We start from the raw sequence: 22,188 nt of genomic DNA on the forward strand, positions 1-22,188 counted from the left end.
CTGATATGAAACCTCTATGAAAGTCGTAGTGACCCATGAGTTGAGAACCACAGCCCTGGAACTAGAGTTATAGTTGTTAGATACTGTGGAGGTGCTGGGAATTGAACCCCTGTCCTCTGTAAGAGCAGCCAATGTTCTTAACTAAGTTATCTCTCCAGCCACTTATTTAATCTTTTTTTTTTTCTTTGAAACCAGAGCATTTATTTTCTGACTGACTGAAATCCTCAAGATTAACTGGATGCTACAGCAGCTGCCCTCTTGGGTTTAGGTGTTGTTTCTTCACGGAATCCATGCCTGAATCTGCGACAGAAAATTTTTAGGCGCCTCATCAACCCAGTTTCAGTAATGTTTCATCTCTTAGCCTTGCCACTCCAGTTATACTTCCTCTTGCACTTGGCAGGGTCGCCACATTTGCCACAGGTGGACTTTGAAGGCAGTAGGCCTCAGAGCCACAGCGGCAACAAAATGTGTGTGTCTTATTGCGATGCTTTCCAAAGGATGATGTTCCTTTAATCATCTTGCTTCTGCCACTGAGACCAAAGAAACTCTTATTTAATCTTTGTTATAAGAAGTTTGATTAAGACTTTCTTATAAATTTATTGTTTTAGATTAAAGCTATTTCTCCTTCATGCTTTCTCCTTGATATGTCTAGTAATATAGTCTCATTCTTTTAGTAGTTAGCTTGGAAACTCTGCTTATGTCTCTGCTGCGGAGCTGAGGGCTCTGATGCTGGGTGAAGTTGATGAAGCTTCTTGGGACTCTGGATAGTCTTTCCTCCTCACATCTTGTCACTGTCTACATTTACTTTTTTCTGGACTTCAAAAAAAATTCTTTACTTTTTAAATAAAATGGCTGGATTTTTATACTTTTGCTTGAAATAAAGAAGCTAATGGAAAAGTGATAGCCAGTTCCAATTTTTTGAAGGGCTATTGTGTAGGAAATGTTTCACAGTAAGAGTAAAGATACATTCATTAAAAACACACTGGGAAATCCCTTCTGTTGAGAAGCAGCCTGTTGATTGTTCATGCCTGCGGGGAGTTAGGTGAGAATTTCGGCCTTTTGATATACCAGTTCAGAGAAAATGTGGCACTAGCACAAGTTCGATACCAGGAAATAAGAAAAACTTGGTTATTAGATTACGCAAAGTAAAATACTTAGTTGTTCAGTGTGGGGTCCCCCTCTTTCTTTACTCCCTCCTCTTTGCTTGTCTCTTTCCTCCTTTCCTCTTCCTCCCACCCCAACCCAACCCTTGCACCGTTCCTCCTTTTTTTGTAGAATCAGTATCTTTTTATGTTGACTTGGCTGCTGTTGAACTCTGAGACTCAAATTTGATTCTCTTGTCTCAGCCTCCCAAGTCAGGCACTGACTGCAAAGCCACACACTTAGCTATCAGTATGTTTTTTAAATAATTTCTATGAATTCTTCCCAGAGTAAAGATTATGAAGGATAGGAAATGTTTTATACTGCTGAATTTCCAGTGACTAGATACCGGGTGCATAGTAGGAGATTATGTGTACCTGTGATCTTTGAGTAAAGGGAAGAACACTGACACCTTTGTGGTGGCTACAGTAGTACTGTTCCTTTGCGATGATTACCCACACTGCAGAGTATGTCAGTCTTCGTGTGCTGCTGGGTGGGGGACTAATTCTGTGTCTCCCTTCTTACTCCCTAGAGTCTCTGTGAGTTAAGGGTTAGTGGCAGTTAGTGATTTAGAAACCATATTTCAAATAACTAAGTATGTGTATTGAGAAAATAATAAAAATAGGGCAATCTTGGGTTTACATAGAAATTTATACTCTGTAAAACAAACTGATAGGTGAAAAAAATTAAAAGAAAATCTTTATTATTTAAAAATGATGAATGGTAATCTATAATGAAAGGAATTAGCTGGACTAAAGCAGATGTTAGAAATCCCATTTTTAGGAGTAGACTTAAAGACTTGAAAAGCATAATACATGAAGTTAACTTGGTGGTCAAGAAATTAGATATGATTTCAAAATCTCTTAAAGCGTTCTAAATACTTCATAAAACACGAAGGATAACTTCAGAGAGAAATGATCAGTGATATTTGGCAGAGATGTAATTATAAAAGAACTAGAAAGAAATGACTATTAGAGATTGAGCAGTCTGTAAAGCCTAGCTCTGAGCTCTGCAGATATTTTCTGTTAGGAATGTTGCCTGCCTTGGGCAGCCCTGTAATTAGGTGATTTTAAGCTGTCTATAACTTGTGACCTGGATCACAGACATCACTCTGCTGGATTGCCTTGTTCTTGTTTCTAATTGCCTTCCAGCTAGCCTACCTAGAAAGTATGTGATTTCTAACTTAATAAAAGTTAATTGTAGGAATTACAGCTCCTGTTTTTGTTGTTTGGCAGGTAACTTTTCATCTTTGGTATAAAAACAACAGAAATATTTACAGCTAAATGCTGAGTACATTAAACTAAGAAATACATTTCTTGTTTGTTCATTCACTTAGCAAACATCTGTTCAGTCTGTCCCATGAGCCAGACACTAAGCTGATTGCATGGAAGGAAGCACCATGGCCTCTAACCTCACTTCCCTCAGAGTGTTGATCGAATGTCACCTGATACAGTGGACTTCCTCAACCATTTAATAAAAACAGCCCTGCCTTTCAGGCTCCCTTTTCTTCTCACTCTGTAGTGTTCACCATAACATCACCTCACATGGATTTCACTACCTTTCCCCCTCTCAGTTGAAATATAGGACACAGACTTTTGGTTCTTTTTTTTCCCCCCTCTTCAAACTTAAAATATAGTTTCTGCTATCCATTTATTAGAAACATACAGACCCACAAATTCACACATATGACACTCTGGTTTCAAGAAACTAATACTCTGTTAGAAGATGGAAACATAAAAATAATTTTTAAAATACAGAAATAAAAGTATATACAATTGTTATAAGATTGTGGCAAAAGAAATCATTTTACTGCCAGGGAAAGGTTCATAGGACATTCGTTAGACTATTGCTGGACAGATGAAACTGTGGAAGAAGGGAAAACAGCATGTCAGAAGAAACTTCCGAGACATTTACAAGTAATACTTGCCTAGACTTGGGAGGAAAATGGATGTGGGCAGGGTGGATTGTGTATTGGTTGTGGGTTACTGACTCATGGAGAGTCATGCTACCAAATGGTGCAAGAGGGGCCACGTATCCCTGTCCCCAGGGAGCAGGGCTCAGATTAGGATAAGGTGCTTTTCTGATGCTGCTAAAACCTAGTTTGGAGTTCTTTAGCAGAGGAGTGGTCACTTAGGAGTCATCAGGAGATATGCCGTAATAGCTCCTGGCATAAGGAAACCTTCCAGAGAGCATGGAAACACAGGGTAAAGATGGGGCCGGGAAAGATAATGGCTACTAATGGCCAGAGAAAGAAGAATTGGAAAGAAATCAGAGAATAGGTAGAAGAGAGATCTGAGTTTGCACTTTGTTAGGTAATAGGTGGTAATTTTAAGGTGCCAGTGACAGACTTTTCATTTGTAGTAGAGGATGCATTAGGACAGCGACCAAAATATACAAATTATTGAAGTTACAGAGAAAGGAGAGCCAACAGGGATGAGGAAAGCAGGTATTCATGTGTTGGGACATTCGTACATCAGTGCATGTGCAGGGTCAGCATTGGTGGCTGTGGCATGGTGATGAGTTTGTCTGTCCTGCAACAGAAGCGCCTGAAGATCAGCGAGGACAGAAAGCCCTGGTGAGACAGGCACAGCAGCACCAGCCAGCCACATGGAAGGGAAAGAAGGGAAACTCTGGGAGGGAACTTCTCAGAGTTGACAGAAGTATGTACATGAAAAGTCCGAGCTGTGGATCAAGGCTCTGAAGAAGGCTCAGGGGACCAAATCCTTACTTGAGACAGAACACGGGAGAGAAACCCCTCAAAATGAAAACTGATCATAAAGGGAAAAAACAGAAAAGAGGCTAGAGCAGCAGAAGTGCGGGGAAGTGGGACAGATCAGTGTGACCTGCTCTGCAGGGATCACAGGTTAAAGTTTAAGAGCCACCTTGAGGGACAGGAGTTGAAATCCAGCACGAGCCTTTCCTGAGCATCGCCAGGAACTTGTTGAACTTAGAAAGTAATTCACTGTGTTACGAGATTCATTCAGCTGTACTAATAGGCCAAGAACTGGGGGAAGGCCTGTGGTGTGGTTGTCATTCTCTGTAGTTAGGTGGGCAAATTGTATTCTTTGTAAGGTCGTGGGGGAAAGGAGGTTGAAGTTGCTGGTACGTTTTGTTCAAATGTGGGTCTATAGGTGATTTTAGAAGGATTTCTGAGGGAGGCTGGCAGTCTTGAAGTGCACAAAGGAAGGTCTGGACAAGACTGAGGAGTAGTCTTACTAACTTGTCAAGGGGTTGAACAGTAGCAAATTCAGAGACTGGGAGTTGTTGCTTATGATTAAGAGTGTTGTAACAAATTTGTCTAGGTTGTCAGGGAAATTATAGCCTAGCATATCAAGAACAGGACTGTGACTAGATCTGATACATGATTTAAGAAACTCCTAAAGCTTAAGGGGAAAAACAAACAAACACCTAACATGTGAACTTCAAGCACTCTTTGGCACTGTTTGTAATAGAGAATCAGCCTGAGACTGGGGAAGTCCTCTTTGAACATGCTCCCAGAGTTTCTACTGATCTATAGCACTGAAACTTTTATGCACTCCTGACACCCGCTGGTGGTACACTCACACTGCTCTCTGTTGCCTCCCTGTCCTTGTACTGATCAGGTGGACAAGAACATTATTATTATTTTCTTTTTTTAAATTTTATTTTATTTTTAATTACACTTTATTTACTTTGTATCCCCCCTTTAGTTCCCTCCCTTCTCCCCTCCCAATCTCTTCCTTCCTTCCCCTTCTCCATACATGCCCCTCCTGAAGTCCACTGGTAGGGGAGGGTTTCTTTTTCTTCCTTCTTATCCTAGTCTATTAGGTCTCATCAGGAGTGGCTGCATTGTCTTCCTCTGTGGCCTGGTAAGGCTGCTCCCCCCTCAGGGGGAGGTGATCAAAGAGCAGGCCAATCAGTGCATGTCAGAAGCAGTCCCTGAAGAACGTTATTTTTATGCCTGGAGACAGACCCCAGAAGTGCTTCAGGCTGTTGTCCTGCTGGCCTTTTCCAGGGTGGCATTTGGAATTAGACAGAAGGTATTGATTGAGTGCCGTTCTGCACACTTGAGGTTTTCATGTGATTTGTTTTCTCTTCTCTAAACTCACAGGGTTTGAATATATAGCTTTAAAAAATCAACTATAAACTCACCGATCTGGTCCACTATAACCTTATGGACTTTGAAAATGTAGCTGAGAAGACCCATTATAAACTCACGGATTTTGAATATGTAGCTGAAGAGATTTATTATTAACTGATGGAATTCAAGTATAAAGCTGAGCAGATCCACTGTAAATGCACGGAATTTGCATATATAGCTGAGAAGGTCGAATATAGACTTCCTAAATATATAACTTAACAGATCCGCTATAAACTCACTGAATTTTAATATATACCTGGGTAGATCTACAGGAATGAGAAAGTTGGTTATAAACTTAACATAGGGTTGTCTTACGATTTTCACATGTGCGACCTTTCTGAATTTGTCTCATGGCTTTGGGGGCTGTGTTGGTCCTTAGCGTTAAGTAGATATTTAAGGAGATAAAAGATTGGTTTGTGCTTGGCTTCTGTGAGAAACGACATTTCGTTCTTCAGAGAGCCACTGAAGCATTTTTCATTTTCTTGTAAGTTACTTCTAAAGTTCTTATCTTTCAGCTATGCCTGCCAAAGCATTTACAGTATTTATAAATGAATTGACATTTGAGATTTAGCTTAAAAAGCTTTAGAAGGATATGAGTGGGCTTAAATGAAACAAGATTTTCATAGGCTCCTGGGGCTTCGTGCTGTTAGCTTCTCTGGTTCTGATTGTATGAAACATTCCTATGGCAAAAAAAAAAAAAAAAAAAAAAGAAAAAAGAAAAGTTTAAAAAACTTAGATGTATCTGATTTGAAAAAGTTTAACGTGAGCAACTTTAAACATAGTATACTCTTTAAGTTCTAAACAAATTTATTTATTTTACTCCATTACTTAAAAGTCAGGTTGCAAAAAGGGGATATATGTTTATAGTATATGTAATTGTGATTGAAACATGACAGGTCACATCCGGATCCCATTCAGAGATTATTGCAGTTTGAGATCAGGAACTCTTAAAGCTGTCAGATCTGCAGATTGGGAGGTAAAACTTCAGTATTCCAACAACCATTCTGAACAACCATATCCTGAGTGGAATATGGAGAACACCTTGATTTAATAAATTACTTTTTTTTCCGCTCTGTTGTGCTTCAGTGTTTGATTACATAATGCATGCATATTTCTAACCTTAGGCAGTTTGTGTCTGTTAGGGTTTTAAGGTGACTTATATAGCTAGATGTAGTGACTCGTGCCTGTAATCCTAGCCCTTGAGAATCTGAGACAGGGTTGTGTTACGTTGGAGATCAGCCTGCTGGTGCGTTCCTGGGCCACCTGAGCCAGCAGTACCACAAACAGGAAGCATGGCACCTCATCCTCTGATATCGGTGTCTTTCAGTGTATGACCAGCAGGGGCTATGGATTTTTTTTTTTTTTTTTTTTTTTTTTTTAGGAAGCTTCATACTGTTTTCTGTAAAATGGTTGCTGTGTGTGGTTAGTTTTATGTTGACTTGACACATGCTAGAGTCACTTGGGAAGAGGAACTCATTCTGCTCCTCTTTTTTGTCAGTGTGTAAGACTTATAGTTTTTTTTTCCTTATAGTTAAAAACTATGTAAAGAAAATGAGTACATAAAAAGAATTTAGATTTTTTAAAAACAAACTAAATCTTACAAATATTATTTTTTTTAATTTTTGTTGTGAGATTATGATATAATTACATTGTTTTCCCCTTTCTCCTTCTTCCCTTCACCCTCTCCTGTATACCTACCTCCTTGCCCTATTTAAAATTCATGACTTCTTTTTCTTTGGTAGTAGAAACTGTTGTTATTTTGTGGTGTTTGTGTTTTTCCCTAAATCTATAAATATAATCTGTTCAGTCTGTTCATTGTTACTTTCATGTATATGTTTTCAAGACTGACCATTTGGTATTAGATAGTCAATTGGAGGCTCTGTGATAGAGAAGATTGATTCTCCCACTCTCGGTATTCCTTAGTTGCCTGTAATTCTTTGTCTGTGATTGAGGACTCAGGAGTTCTCCCCCTTCCACGTTAGCATCTCTGTGTGTTGTCCTCATTCAGCTCATGTTTAGGCATTCGTGCTAGTGAGGCTTCATGGTTGTAACTTCTTTGACACTTCTGAGAGAACGATCTCACAGCAAACATCCTGTTCTCTGGCTCTCACAATCTCTCTGCCCTTCTTCAGCAATGATCCCTGAGCCTTATGTGTAGGAGTTGTTTTGCAGATATATCTATTGGAACTGAGCCTCACAGATCTGCATTTTGATCAGGTGTAGTTTTCTGTAATGATCTTCATCTGTTGTAAAGAGAAGTTTCCTTAATGAAGAGTGAGGTCTACTCTTATCTGTGGGTATAAGAATAAATATTTAAAATGAGGTATGGATTATGCCAGTTATAGGTTCTCCTCCAAGATCCATGACTTCACTATCCCCAGGTACTTGGCTAGATTTCTAGTACCAGGCGTTACTTCCCTCTTGTTGAGTTGGCCTTAAGTCCAATTAGAGAGCTGTTGGTTGCTGCTAAGGTATATGTGCCACTAGTGTACCCATGCCGTGCTGGTTCTTGTGGTTTATAAGCATCATACATATCTGAGTAGGACTTGGTTGTTTCTCTGCTTTGGAAGTTTGTGTGACACCTGTTGGTATCATGAATTCCAGTCCTCAGGGAGGAGATGTACGTAAGTCCAGCGCGGGTCCTCCGGGTCCTGTATCTGAAGTACATAATGTCTTAGCAATGAGGACTTACTTTCTGCCTCCTGGAGGCAAGTAGGGGCAACAGCAATAGCCCATACTATTTTAGGACTCTCTTGGACAACCTTGACCAACTCAAAAGAGAGCTGGCTTTTCATGCCTGGTGTTAGTGCTTTTGTTAAATAGTCAGTGGCTCTTAAGAAGAGCATTATTAGCCCAGATGGATAGTTTCATTTAAACAGTGTGTGTTGAAGGTTAAAGTTTAATATCGATTTATGTTTTAGTTAAACAGTGGTTATTCCTAAACCAGCTGTATATCCAAATCACCACACAGAGACTAGGATTTTATTTACTTAACCTAGAACACAATGCTAGGCAATGATTATTCCATCCTAAACCCCCAAGCCTACATGGTTTCCTCTCAATCAGAATTTCCAACATTATACTTGCTTTTAGCCATATCTTAGGTCCGATTCAGATCAATTATATGCTGTTGGAAGTGGGACTGTTAATTGAGAAAAATTGCTTCATAATATCAATTCTACCTGATATTTTCTTGATTAATGATTGATGTGGGAGATCCCAACTCACTGTGGATGGTGACAGCTCTGGCAGGTGATCCTGAGTTGCATAAGAAAGCACCTGAGGAAGACACAGTAGCACTCCTCCCTGGCCTCTGCTCCAGTTTCTGGATCCAGGTTCTTGTCTTGAGTTCCTGCCCCGACTTTCCTTAGTGATAAGAGTATGAGCTGATAGCGATGAGAACTATAAGCTGAAATAAACCCCTTTCCTCCCAAGTTGCTTTTGGCCATGGTGTTTTATCACAGCCATAGAAACCCTGAGATAGCTATATCACTTTATTGCTACCAGCAGTGTTCAGGGCTTTTCTTTCTTTGGGTCCTTTCCAGAAGCACTTGTTACTTTGTCATTTTTCTGGTAGCCACTGTGCCTGGGATGAAGTTCTAGCTACTGTGGTTTTGATTTACTTTTCTCTGCTGTTTAGTAATATGGAACTTTTTTCCCCACTGTGTTGACCACTGTATGCTAAGTGTCTATTTACATCTGTTGCCCATTTTTAATTGGGTTGGTTTTCTTTTTCCTATTGAGTTTTTGTAGTTAATATTTTGATTATCAACTTTTTTCAGATGTTTAATTTTCTCCTGTTCTGTGGAATACCTCGACTGTGATGATCATTTCCTATTTTCATGAAGAATTATTTAGTTTGATATAATCCCATTTATTTTCTTTGGATTGCTATGTTTCTGAGACATTGTGAACATATGTGTGAGAGAGAGAGAGAGAGAGAAAGAGAGAGAGAACATATTTTTCAGTCTGTCCATTGGTGCATTTACTTTGTTCTGGAACTGTAGGATTCCCTAGCTGTAGTGGCATGTTATTCTGTGGCTCTTCAAAGTCCTTTACCTAACTGGTGTAGGTCAAAGGTTGTTTCTTTGTAATCTTTTGGCTTTGTGTACTTTATACTTAAATTTTTCAGGTAATCTAAATGCTGTAGGTGATTTCAACTTTAGCATTCTTCAAAGAAGTTTGTTACAGATTTAAATCATCCTTCTTGACTCTGAAGATGTCATAATTTAAGCTACCAGTCTCTTTGGAGATGGGAATCTAGGTCCCAACAGCAACATTGGAACATTTTGTGCCTGTACCTTTCTTTACACTTTTTTCTTTTTTTTTATTTCTGTTTTCTTTGGGCTGTGCTCTTCAGCATCCTTCTGATATGACAGTTGAGTTTAATGGATATTTTCTTAGCCGGTGTTTTCTGATTTCCTGTAAGGATACAAATTTGATGTCTTTTAATGTGGCTCATCTTGATCTTTGTGAAAACTCTGTCTGTAAACCTGGCTTACAATAAAATGAGAATGGTCATGTATATTAAAAGTCTTTATGTTAACCCACAGCAGTGTTGTGGGTTACTTGGAGATCTAACTGCCAGGTAAAATAAGGAGTATTCAGTTAAATTTAATTTTCATGTCAATAAATATTAGTTAAATTGTATCAAATATTATAAACGTTAGCAGCTCATTTGGAAAGTAAATGGTAAAGATAGGGTTTCAAACTATATGTTCTGGCTGTAGGGCCTAAGATTTTTCTTAAATACTCCATTAAGCTGGACACAGAATCAAAATCCTGGACAGGCAGTATTGGATGGCAGCTTCTACCTGTATATTACTAATTCTTTTTACATAAGCTGCAACTGATTGCATAACTGTAGAGTTTTGCTTGCTCTAATTTCAAGTGTACTCCTGAGGTTTGAGTCAGTTCCCATGTGCTTTTCATGTGCTTTATTCAAGCATGGTCATTTTAGTTAGCCTTTTGCAGCCATGTAAGCTTCATTCATTTGCTCTTTTTTTTTTTTTTCAAAGCTAAAGTTTTAGATACACTAAAAATAAGTATTTTGAGAAGGTCAGTGGAAAGACACCTGAATAAGATACTAGACCTTTAAAACATGTTTTGTGTGTTTTCAAAAAGTCAAGAATAGTGAAGTATAGGTAGAGAAGTGAAAGTGACTTTCCAAGAATCCCCAAGACAGTTGTGTGGAAGCAGAGAAATAATTCTTCCCCTTGGATTATCAAAATTTAGGATTGGGTTTTTTGTTTTGTTTCTAGAAACTGACCTACAAGAACTAATGACCTGTGAGATTGAGTGATACAAATTTTCTTTACTTATCTCTTATTTCTGTTTATTTGGTATATGTGTGGTATGTACATGTGTGTACATGTGTGGATGTGGGCACTCTTACTCAGGCAGACGTGCAGATAACTTGGGGTGGCATCCTCTGTCTCTTTCCACCTTAGTCTTTTAAGTTGGATACCACACTGAGCCTGGAGCTCAGGGTTGCAGTTAGGCTGGCCAGCCGTGAGCCCCCTGAGATCTTCCTGCTACGGTTGGTTATAAGTGTACTGTCATGCTTGCCTTTTTACATGGGTGGTAGAGATCCAAACTCAGGCCCTCATCACAGCAAAAAGTACTCTTCCCACTGAGCCGTCTCCCCAACGTACATACATACATGCATGCATGCATACACACACACAAACACACACATGAGGCCCTCATCACAGCAAAAAGTTGCTTTACCCACTGGGCAATCTCTTTAACATTCATTCATTCGTTCATTCATTCCTCTGAGACAAGGCTTTACTCTAGCGAGGCTGGCCTCAAACTCAAGATCCTACTGTCTCCACCTCCAGAAGTTTAAATTATAGGTATGCACCACCATGCCTGGCTTCATACACATTTAAATTTGATATATTTGAGTTCAAACTCAGAAAGAGTTTCAAACTCTATCTCTGTCTGTCTGTCTGTCTCTCCCCCTCTCTTTCATGTGTGTTTGTGTGTGTGCTGTTGAAATTAATGAGCTAAATGTTTAACTCAATATAAAGTCAGATTGTAGAAATTGAAGAAAATAAAATTCCTCCTGAGACTTACTTACAGTTAAGGGATACTTGAAGAGCAGTTTTCTTTTTAAAAGAGGAATTAGATGAGACCTGAGCAGAATTAGGAGAAAGCCCATTAAGACGAATAAAAAACCCAAGGTATCACTCTCAGGGGCTGAGCTCTCTTTAGATCCACCCCACCTCCATGTCTTCAGGCATCACATGATGACAGACTTGTCAGTAGTGAATTAACTGACTACGAGAGAAGCCATTGCAAAAGCAGTATTTCCTTTGAAGACCTTAGGACCAGATTATTTTGGATATCATCCCTCTACATAAGTGAATTTTCTGCCAGAACTTTTAGGTGTCAGCACATTGGTACTCCACTAACTTTATTATTTTGAAGGATCTATCAGGAGTCATTTGCATTTAATACATATTTGCAGCAAGTGCTTTTATCATTTAGTGTTTTATTACTTTATTTTGTGTGTATGGGTATTTGCCTGCATGTATGTGTGTGTGCCACATGTGTGCCTGGTGCCCAAGGAAACTGGAAGGAGGTGTTGAATCCTCTGGTACTGAGTTAAAGATGGTGATAAGCCACCAAGTACGTGCTGGGAATTGAACCTGGGTCCTCTGGAAGAGCAACCAGTGCTCTTAATTCCTGAGGCATCTCTTCAGCCTCTGTTTTTTTTTTTTTTTATTTTATTTTTATTTTTAAATGAGACGGATGAGAGGTCGTCAATACAAAAAAAATGTTTTGTATTCTGTAAACCTTCCAGTGAAAGCAGTGTCTTGATAAAACAAAACATTAAATCCTCAGATCTTTAGCCAAAGAGGTAAGTATTTTTCTTGTAATGTCAGCTGTTGTAAATATCTGGTTGGTCATAAGGGGATCTAGCCCAATTACCTTCTTGGTTAGAATTCAGTGTTTGTATTTTTAATAACTTAAATTGAAATATACTTTTTTTTCTTATAAATTACAGCTGTGCATCACATAAAATGGCAGTACATCATGAAAAGATATCTCTAGGTGATTTTCGTCACTGAGTTACTGTAGTGTATATTTACTCAGATCTAGATGGGGCTATAACTCATTGGCAAAGCTCTCACCTAAAGTGTAATCCTAGGTTCCATCCCAGCACTACAAAGGAAAAACAAGCAAATAAACAACAACAAAAACTAAGCTAAAAATGTGGCTAGATGGCATGACCTTTACATACCTAATGCTGTATGGTATAGCCACCAGGGTATATGGTTTGTCACTGTCAAAATATTGTTATGTGGCTCATGACCGTACTTGTAAGTGGGCTTGTATCAGTAAAGCTTGACAAATGGATTAATGTCAGTTACTGAGAATGAGATGTTTGAATTCAAAGCTGGCCACAAATCTCTACTCTGCCTCTGCCAATTGCTTACTTTCTCATTCTTGCTCAGTCATACGACAGTCTTTGGATCATATTGCCTATCTCCAAAGCTTGTGAGAATTAAACTAAGCAATACGTTTATTCATCAGCTCAACAATTGCTTATTAGATGTCAGCTCTCTGCTGACCATTGTTCTAAGTGCTATGGATATCAGAAAAATGATACTTTTCTTTTTTTGTAGTGATACTTTCTGTGAACGCAAATAAAAACAGAAATTTTCCAGTGAGAAAGGAAATTGAACCCATGCCTATCAATTTCTGAAATATAAACAGTTGCTTTTGTACTACCATGGCTTGGGTGGTTGAGTGATCTGTTGCTTTTCAGCTTACAATATAAACAGGAGCAACTGATTGATGGTTTGTTATTGAAAAACATCTTTTGAGCTTTTTTGTGCACACAGGATAGTATTCAGTTTCATGTAGCAATAATGGCAGATTCTCATATGTGAGTCTTCTCCCATTCTTCTCCCAGTGTTGCTATTTAATTAATAGCATTAGATTACTTATGCATGTATGTGCCTTGTTACTAAGTTACATTCTTCTTTAAATGTCTGTGTCTTCTACTTTAATGATTCTCAAGTTTGGGCATTAACCTCAGTCTGAAGCCAGTTCACAGACCTGCATTTCTTCTCTTCCTCCTCCTTTTTAAATTTATGTGCAATGATGTTTTCCCTGCATGTCTGTCTATGTGTGTGAAGTTGTCAGATCGTTTGGAGTTGGAGTTACAGACTGTAGTGAGCTGCCATTTGGGTGCTGGGAATTGAACCTGGGTCCTCTGGAAAGCAGCCAGTGATCTTAACCATGCTGAGCCGTCTTCCCAGCCCCCAGATCCGAATTTCTAACACAGCCCCAGGTGTTGCAGCTATGATGCCACAGGTCTGACCTTCAGAACTGTTTTTGCTGTTTTGTTTGCATCCCACAGTGCCTTTTATGGTGTTTTTTACTCAGCTGGCCCAGTCTGTCTTTGAATCTTTCCTTGACATCTGTTTCATGGAACCTGTTATTCTCATGTCCTAGTGAGTATTTGGATCACCTGGGACTGGTTAACAAAATAGATTTCTGTTTGGACACTAGAATATTGATTTTTCATAAGCACTATGGGTTTCCATACAGGTGAATATGTGGACCACAGCTTTTGAAATACTGACTGTATTCAGGTTGATTGTGATCTCATCGTCACCACAGCATTTCATGTTTGTCTTTAATGGAGTTTTATACTATCTTGTCATTTATTTATGTCTTCTTCCCATCAGCTTTTAGAAGAAAGACGTGTCCTTGATGTTTAGCACAGTTATTAGAAAGTAGTAGTCTGGCCTTGCTGGATAATAAGCTTTGGCTCTTGTTAGCTCTGGACCTTGGAAGATCTTTAATCCTTTCAAGACCCCTCTTTATATTCTAGTGGCCATTATATTTATTAGCTGTGCAAATTAGGAGCTGTAAGGTATGCATGGCATATAATGTAGTCATTAACATACAGAATATGCTCAGTAAATGGAAACAGTCAATGTGCTTGTCACTGTGTTATGGAAGAAGCAAGTAAATGCTTAGGTAATGAAAATCCCAGAGTCTCCTATTAGCATCTAGATTCAGGATATGTTTAATATTTTATGGAAACTCTGTGCTCTCATTTTAATTAAATATTTTATGTTTTGGGGTTTTAATAAACTACTGTAAAGTAAAAACCATGTCTTGGGCTCTTTTTCTTTCCTAGGAAAGCAAAGAAACCGATTGGAGCCAATGGATACCATATTTGTTAAACAAGTGAAGGAGGGAGGGCCTGCTGCTGAGGCTGGATTATGCACAGGTGCTAGTCATCTTCAGCGTCTTGTAAATTCATTTTGCTTTGTTTCCTACACATTTTTGTTTTCTGTATTCTTTGCCTTTTCTATCATTCTATGTGTTTCTCTTTCTTCACATCTATTATAACTATCTCTGAGATGAGTTACATCTTTCTGGAAACTCAATGAATATAGCTGAACAGACGTAATGTAACTTGGTAAAGTATGGACACCTAGACAACACACAGACTTGCACAGTCTTAAAAAAAATCTACCCTTTACAGTTGAATTTTGATGAAAGGATTGCAGAATAACAAACCAATGAAGGTATTTCTTTCATATAATTGAGGTATTCTTGGCTCTCCAAGTCTGTAAGTGCCCGATTAGGCAGGCAACACACAGAAAGGCTGAGGTTTCCCATGTACTTGCAAGTCCCATCATTTCTAGGTATAAGTGGGCATAGTCTATTGAAGTAAATTTAATAGCTGTTTGCTACTAAATCCTGTTAATTTGATTTGTGACTTTAATATAATTAACTCAAGATCAAAGATTAGAAAATACTTTAGAATATTTTTCTCATTTTTATGCATAAAACAATTTAAAATAGGAATGACAGAAAACTTTTTTTAGTGCTGTTTGAAAAAAGTGTATTTTCAGCTACAAATAAGTGGTGAGTACCACTACTAAGATTTACCAAGATGCATTGTAATTATTTTTTCATCATACTTAAAGTAACCTTTATTTTTTCATTCATTAATTAATTTACATCCCAATTGCAGCTTCTCCCAGTCCCTCTCATACCTCCCTCCTCCCAAATGTAAATCCCCCTCTTCCCTCTCTCACTCAGACAAAGGGAGGCTTCCTATGGATATCAACGTGCCTTGGAATATCAAGTTGCAGTAGGACTAGGCGAGAATCAGCTCCTTTTGAAACCCACTTAGGAAAAAGGGGTCCAAGGCAGACAACCGAGTTAGAGGCTACAGCGTCTGCTCCTGCTTTTAGGAGTCCCACCTGAAGACCAAGCTGTGTAGCTGTGAAAGCCTAGGTCCATCCCATGTGTGCTCTCTGTTTGGTGGTTCAGTCAGTGTGCCCACATTAGTTTGTTCTGTAGGTTTTCTTGTGGTGTCCTTGACCTCTCTGACTCCTTCAATCCCTTTTCCTCCGTAACCCTTATTTTAATATTATTGATATATGCAAAATATATGTTAGTATCTATAGATAAGAAATTCTGTTAGAACATATCACCTATCATATTCCAAGTGACACAATTTTGAGAAAAGAAGTTGGAGATGGTGTGATAAGCATAGGGGAAGTACTTTATTTCTATTTTCCATTCCTCTGCCTTTTGTCCTTTTTGCCTTTCAGTTTTTATGAATAATCTAGCATTTCCTTTGTTAAAATAAAGAGTGAATTAATATATATAAAGTAAAAGAACATACATCCATATATAAGTTTTATAGTATACTAATAAAATAACCAGATTGGAAGATGACTGTAAAAAACTATCTGGATAAAAGTGAGATGATGAAATGTGAGCTGGCGTTTGAGACCTGGTGGGCCGTTATTTCTAGCAGAATGACAAGGCAGGTGGAGGAGTCGCTGGTAGTCCTGTGGGTCTTTCCAGCTGACAGATGAGGATGGGAGCAGCTGAAGTTCATTGGAATCTATTATTCTTACTTTAGAACATTGCTGTCCTTCATGAGTAGGTGGATGTATCAAAGGTAGATTTATTTTTTTAACAGGTACTTTGAAGAGATGCAGGTCTATTTTGAAAATAAGGGCTTATTGAGTCTAGGGGTGGAGCTCAGGCAGCAAGTGGTTTATCCCAGCACCACCAGAACAGTAAAGAAGTCGGGGGATAGTCTTGGGAGGTCCTTCACGCTTACTCAGCTTCTTTCAAGAATTTCTGATGTGTTGTTTTGTCTCTCCCCTGTTGTTTTTCTTTGAAGGTGACCGAATTATAAAAGTCAATGGAGAAAGTGTCATAGGAAAGACCTATTCCCAAGTAATTGCACTCATTCAGAACAGGTAAGGGTCTTGAAATCTGATGAATTTGGCAGAAACCCTGGAGAGCAAGCAGGTTTCCTGTAGTGCTGTGCTCCTATAAGGAGTGGGGTAACACAGAATTCCCACATACGATGGAGAATGCATCTGGTATTACCAGAAGTTAACCCACTGATTGTGGGCTTGCAAATTTATAAAATTCTTTGGGGTTTGAGAGCACATATTATCAATTTAAAATATGAGTTTTCCACTTTGATTTGAAGTGATAGGTATGTAATTTGTTTAAATATAGAAATAAATGCACTCTTGGTTTTCTAAAAAAAAATCTTACTGAGATGCATATTTTAATGTATTTTATCAAACAGTCTTATTGAATAAAATCAATGGCTTATATTCCTTCATTTGTTTAACAGCAAGATAGTTTTTTTTAGATCCATTTGCGTGTAATCTGCAGGGTGATAGAATTTTGAGCTCTAAAAGTAAATACTTATTTGTAGAATGAGTATCAGTAGGACCATAAAGGTAATTTAGTTTTTCTTTCACCTGTGCTCTTAGAAAAATATATATTATATATATAATTCAAAGTTAAAGAGGTCACAGTGTTCAGTTTATGTCAAGCATGTGAGTGAGTCTGGCTCTGATGTCTAGTCTTATCTCTGTTCTAAGAGATTCTTCCCAAATTCAGCCTCAAAGCTTTTGGACTACTCAATGGTTCCTCTTAATATTATTCACCTGATCATATAACTCAGTTGAAATCTTTGTTTGCCAAAAGGTCAGATTTTGTGTGTGCATGTACCTGTATGTGAGTCTCGGTCAAAGGAAGACCGTGAGGGTCATCCTCAGGGGTCATCCTTGGGGTGGGAGTGGGGGGGGATGTCAGTCATTCTTGGAATACTATTTGCTTCCTTTTAGTTAGATTTGACTGCCTGGTTAGAGATCTCCCCCCACCCCCACCTCATTAAATTACAAACTCATGCTCACACCTGGGGTTTTTTAGGGTTCTGAAGATCCACTCAGCAAGCACTTTTCCAGATGTGCTGTCTCCCCAACACCTTAAGTTTTCTATCAGGGTTTCAAGCTATGTCTAAAGCAGTGTGTGCCATAGTTTAAATTATTTATACACGTGTCCTAATGCATGTTCCCGATTTATAATGTGACGTTTTACAATTAAATGACATGGTCATGATTAATTATCTTAGAGTATTCTCTTTGTTCTAATTTTAATGAAATTCCTAGAGAAGCCAAGTCTTGAGTGTGATGTAAGTGATGGAAGAAAAGCCTCTGCAGAAGCGGCAGGAGAGATGTCCCTGCATCGTCCCTTTCCAAGTGACCAGGATCACTACAACACTTGCATACCAGTCTGCAGTCTACTCTGCTTCTCCCAAATCCACATCATTTCTCTAATACGGGTGCAGATTTTTTAGAGTAACACAGTAGCCTTAAATCTCAGCTGCACAAGAATTTGAGAGTGAGAAAGAGGCTGTTTACGATTGTACTTTCCTTTAGAAGTTGTGTGGCAGTGGGCAGAGCAGCTGAGAGCCATCACTGCAAAGAACAATACATTTTCTGTATATTATGTGTGTTTTCAACCAACTGTAAATGCTGAAATGCACGGGCCTTCCTGTGTTGGTGAATGTGTTTGTACCTGTGGCTTTCATTGGTTTACCATCCTCCTGGAATTTACCAACCTAAACAGACAGGGGTGAATTATTGGAAAGTTTTTTTTTTTTTTTTTTACATTTTATGTTGGGATTATTTCATAATCTTTGAGGATATTAAAGGGAAGTTAGATGGAGATAGCCCCACTATCCTTCATATATCTAAATATGAATCCAGGTCACAGATTAAATTCAGTTTCTTCTTGTGACCTCTCTCCATCCTCCCCTGTTTCTCTCCTGTGCTGAGGTCAAACCAGGGCCTGGAAAATGGTCCCCTGCTGGCTACCTTCCAATGACCCACTTACCTGTGCAAACCCAGGAACCCTTTTCCATCACATTTAACAGAAGTTTGCAGTGCGAGCATAAAAAGGCTGTAAGCTGTACCTAGGAAGTTCTAAGATCAAATCTTGGGGATAAAAAAAAAAATAGTTGAGATGATGCTGAAAATGAATTATTCTAGTAGAGGTGTCTAGTAGAGGCGATAATAAACTGATATTCTTCACCTCTGAGGCTAAGGTGGACTTTTCAAAATCAGGAAGTTTAAAGTTGTTTGAAATGTTAAATTGAGGGGCTAAGGTATAGCAAGCTATACTTTATTCCCCAGAACTTAAAAACAACAAAACAAAAAGTTACCAGAAAAGTTTTTTGTTATTTTGTTTTAATAAATTTTAAGTTGATAGGGTGTGTGATAACAATCTGTAATTTGTAGACAATAATAATCATACTCTGATGTTCTTATGAGTTTTGTCTCTAAAACTAATAAGTAGCACTTTTTATTTCTGAATTCGTAGCACAGTATAAAGACAGCTCGCTTGATTATGAACTGCATAAATGTGTGTGGGATTACCCTGTTTTGTATGTCCCTGAGCTCTGTTCTGGTGACTTATTTCCTATGGTTTGGTTTTGAACATAATCATTTTATAAGACAGACTCTTAAAGAACAAAGCACTGTGAGTTAGTTTCGTGTTCATTCTCCTGCCCTCCCTTGACAGTGTTGTTCTCAATTTCAGCGACACCACACTGGAGCTCAGTGTTATGCCAAAGGATGAAGACATTCTCCAAGTGGTGAGTGTTCTCCAAGTAGAAATTGTTTTGTAGAAATGAATATTAAAATAATTTTGAAAAGAAGGTGAAGTGTGTGTGTGTGTGTGTGTGTGTGTAAAGATTCCAGAACAAAATAACATCCTGGTTTACTTAGCAGAATTTGGATTTGTGAATATATTATGAGAGAGACAGAGAGTCAGAAAAACAAACAGAGAGACTGAGACTGTTATGTATTATTTGGAATTAAGTGACATGGGACTTTTCTGTAATTCCACAGGTAACCCCTGGAGCTGATGGGAGGGCCCTGAGCTTGCTAGGCAAGCTTTCTACCCAAACCAGCTCCCCAACCTCTAATTCCACAGTAGACTGTTAATGTCCCCATTTAGGATGAAATTCCTGAACAATTAAGCCAACTTGCATTGTAGGGTATCTTTTGACCCAAGGCCTGACGGCATACCCTTAGGAATTGGGATTTGTTCTTGAATATGTGGATAAAAGATTTAAGGAAGTCAGCACTTAATTTTCTTATAAATATTACTGTTTTAAGTTAATCCAGCAGTTTTGTTAATAGTACCAACTCATTTCTTTAGAATCACGATGAATGGATTCTACAGCTTAGTAGGAAGTAGATCTGAGGAAATGAAACAGTACAGGAGCCAATGTAAGAATTTAGCCTAAACATGTTCCTGGTTATTAGAAAGAAGAATATTTAACCAACAACTTAACACCAGTGTGTAAATATTACTTACGGCAAAGAGATGGTAAAAATACAAAGTTCATTCAGAAAATAATGCTTTCAGTGGACTTGGCAAGTCATTGAGCAAAACCCTTCATTTTACACAGGCCACTAGTGTGCAGGAAATGGTGACAAGGTTTTCTTAGTGATTTATGTTTTGCTTCCAGCTAAATTCAGTAAGGCAGAGAATGTAGTTTGGATTTAGCCCAACAAACTCCTAAACAGTTTTTTGTTTTGTTTTGTTTTGTTCGGGTTTTGTTTTTGTTTTATTCTATTTTGGGTTTTTCAAGACAGATAGTTGAGTATGTTAGTTCGGCCAGTATCTTGGGAGTCTGGTCTGTGCTAGTCTGTGTGGAAGCTAGTATGTTAAGCACCTTGTGTAATAGAATAGAAAAGAGGAGAGAATTGCTCCTAATATTTGGGCTCAGGATGATCTAAAACCAACCACACTCTAAATTGCTGCCACATACACATGTGTGCTGGTGTTTGGCTTAATTTGCACAACTAGTGTCATGGCTGTGCCTATAACTCAGCATCTCTGGGACCTGAGTGGAATGATCTGTCAACTACCCATGGTTATGTGATATAAATGGAAAAATTGTTCTAGAATTTAACAGTTTTCTTTACATTTATTACTACTTTAAAACAGCCACTTGTGTGTTCCGTAATCAGCATAATATTCTATTTAAAATGAAATTTGCATTTGTCAAATGCCAGTCAAATCTAAGGCAGAGAAGTCCTACTGACCGGGTAGGACTAGGACAAGAGGAGGGAGAAGACAGGCATTAGGCTGTAAAGTGATTTAAAAAAAAAAAAAAAAAAATCTAAGGGAAATGAGAGCAGGAATTCCAGAAATTTCTTCTGTATTTTGTAAGTTAACAGCAGTTATTTTTTTTAATGTTTTTTTTTTTTTTATGTTGAACTTTGTACATATGAGGCAAGAGCTGTAGTCACTGGGATAGTGTCCTGATTTATAAGAATAGGATGTGCTTTGTGACATTTATCAATTATATAGACAAGTATATAAAATAAGTGAATCACAGGTGCCACCCTCTTCCCTGCACTCAGCAGTTGTAGAGTCCGCAGATAGTTTACTTCACAGACAGACATGATACTCCTGCCTTTTTCAGAGATTACGTCATTAAGTTAGTAAGCTACAGATGAACTGGTATAAGCAAGAATTTAATTTTCTTTATTCTACAGAGTATTTAATTTGGTTTGGGGTCTCATGTAGCATAGACTAACCTTGAATTCACTGTGTGGCCAAGGCTGGTCTTGGCCTCTTGATTCTTCTGCTTTTATTTCCCAAGTGCTAGGATTACAGACATATGCTATCACACCCTGTTGTTTTCTTTAATTATTTAATAATAATAAGTGTGCTAAGTAATTTTGGTGTGATTGTTAAAAACAAGGAGACTGCAGGTCTCCTTGGATGTTCTTGGTCATGGCACCTGTACTGAAGACCCAGATTGTTGATAGTGAATGTTGCTTAATATGACCTCTACAATTCTGGTCTTGGCTGAAGAATTCTCTGGATTGTCTTTCTCACTTCTCACCCCTTACTACATTTTGTTCTAAAAGTTTTTGTGTTTTATAGCTACTGTATATGTACACTGTTCTGTTTCCAGTATGTTTAGTTTCAATATGAAAATACAAGCTACTATAAGATAAAACTAAAGATCAAGAGTAAAAACATTCAGGAAAGATTATAGAATGGTATAAGAAGGGCTAAAAGGAAACAATCGAACAATGAGATTTAAATTTTTTGATGGTGTTCTGTTTTGGGAAAACATCACTGTTGTCTGTACCTACATGAAGTATCCATTTGAGTTAAAAAAAATGTTAAGAGTAGTTAGGTAGATGTTTTTTTAATAATATTGATGGCAGTAATCACACAATTTCAGGTAAATTTACTCCTATAGGCTGACTTAATAATATCATATAAGAATATAAATTGACACCATTATATAAGAACATAATTGCTTTGTTTTGCTTGAGGGGTATTTTGTGCCATTTAATTGGTATCCATTGCTAACTTAAAGGTTCCCTGGTGGGTGCTTTGACATATCAGATTATGATTTCTCACTGAAAGATTTGTGCCAAGTAACCAAGCACAGAGAGAAAGCACTGCACACTTCCTGCCGGGAGCACGTTAGAGTTACTGGTTCTCTTCTCAGAATGTAAATCAATCCTATCTATCTATCTATCTATCTATCTATCTATCTATCTATCTATCTATCTATCTATCTATCT

General features: G+C 38.1%; 1 protein-coding gene and 1 pseudogene across 7 annotated transcripts in view; one reads left to right on the forward strand and one right to left on the reverse strand.

Annotated features, from left to right (window-relative positions):
- Arhgap21 (Rho GTPase activating protein 21) overlaps positions 1-22,188 on the forward strand; it is a 131,600-nt gene that overhangs the window by 69,879 nt on the left and 39,533 nt on the right. For all 7 annotated transcript variants that reach the window (XM_055593878.1, XM_055593874.1, XM_055593879.1 and 4 more), the window contains exons 5-7: positions 14,427-14,519; positions 16,443-16,521; positions 19,166-19,220. In XM_055593878.1, the coding sequence (XP_055449853.1) occupies positions 14,427-14,519; positions 16,443-16,521; positions 19,166-19,220 (227 nt within the window). The remainder of the gene's footprint in view (positions 1-14,426; positions 14,520-16,442; positions 16,522-19,165; positions 19,221-22,188) is intronic.
- Positions 231-531, reverse strand: LOC129666653 (60S ribosomal protein L37-like; annotated as a pseudogene).

Source organism: Psammomys obesus, unplaced genomic scaffold (assembly GCF_907164565.1).
Source record: "Psammomys obesus unplaced genomic scaffold, mPsaObe1.curated_primary_1811, whole genome shotgun sequence".
Classification (NCBI taxonomy): domain Eukaryota; kingdom Metazoa; phylum Chordata; class Mammalia; order Rodentia; family Muridae; genus Psammomys; species Psammomys obesus.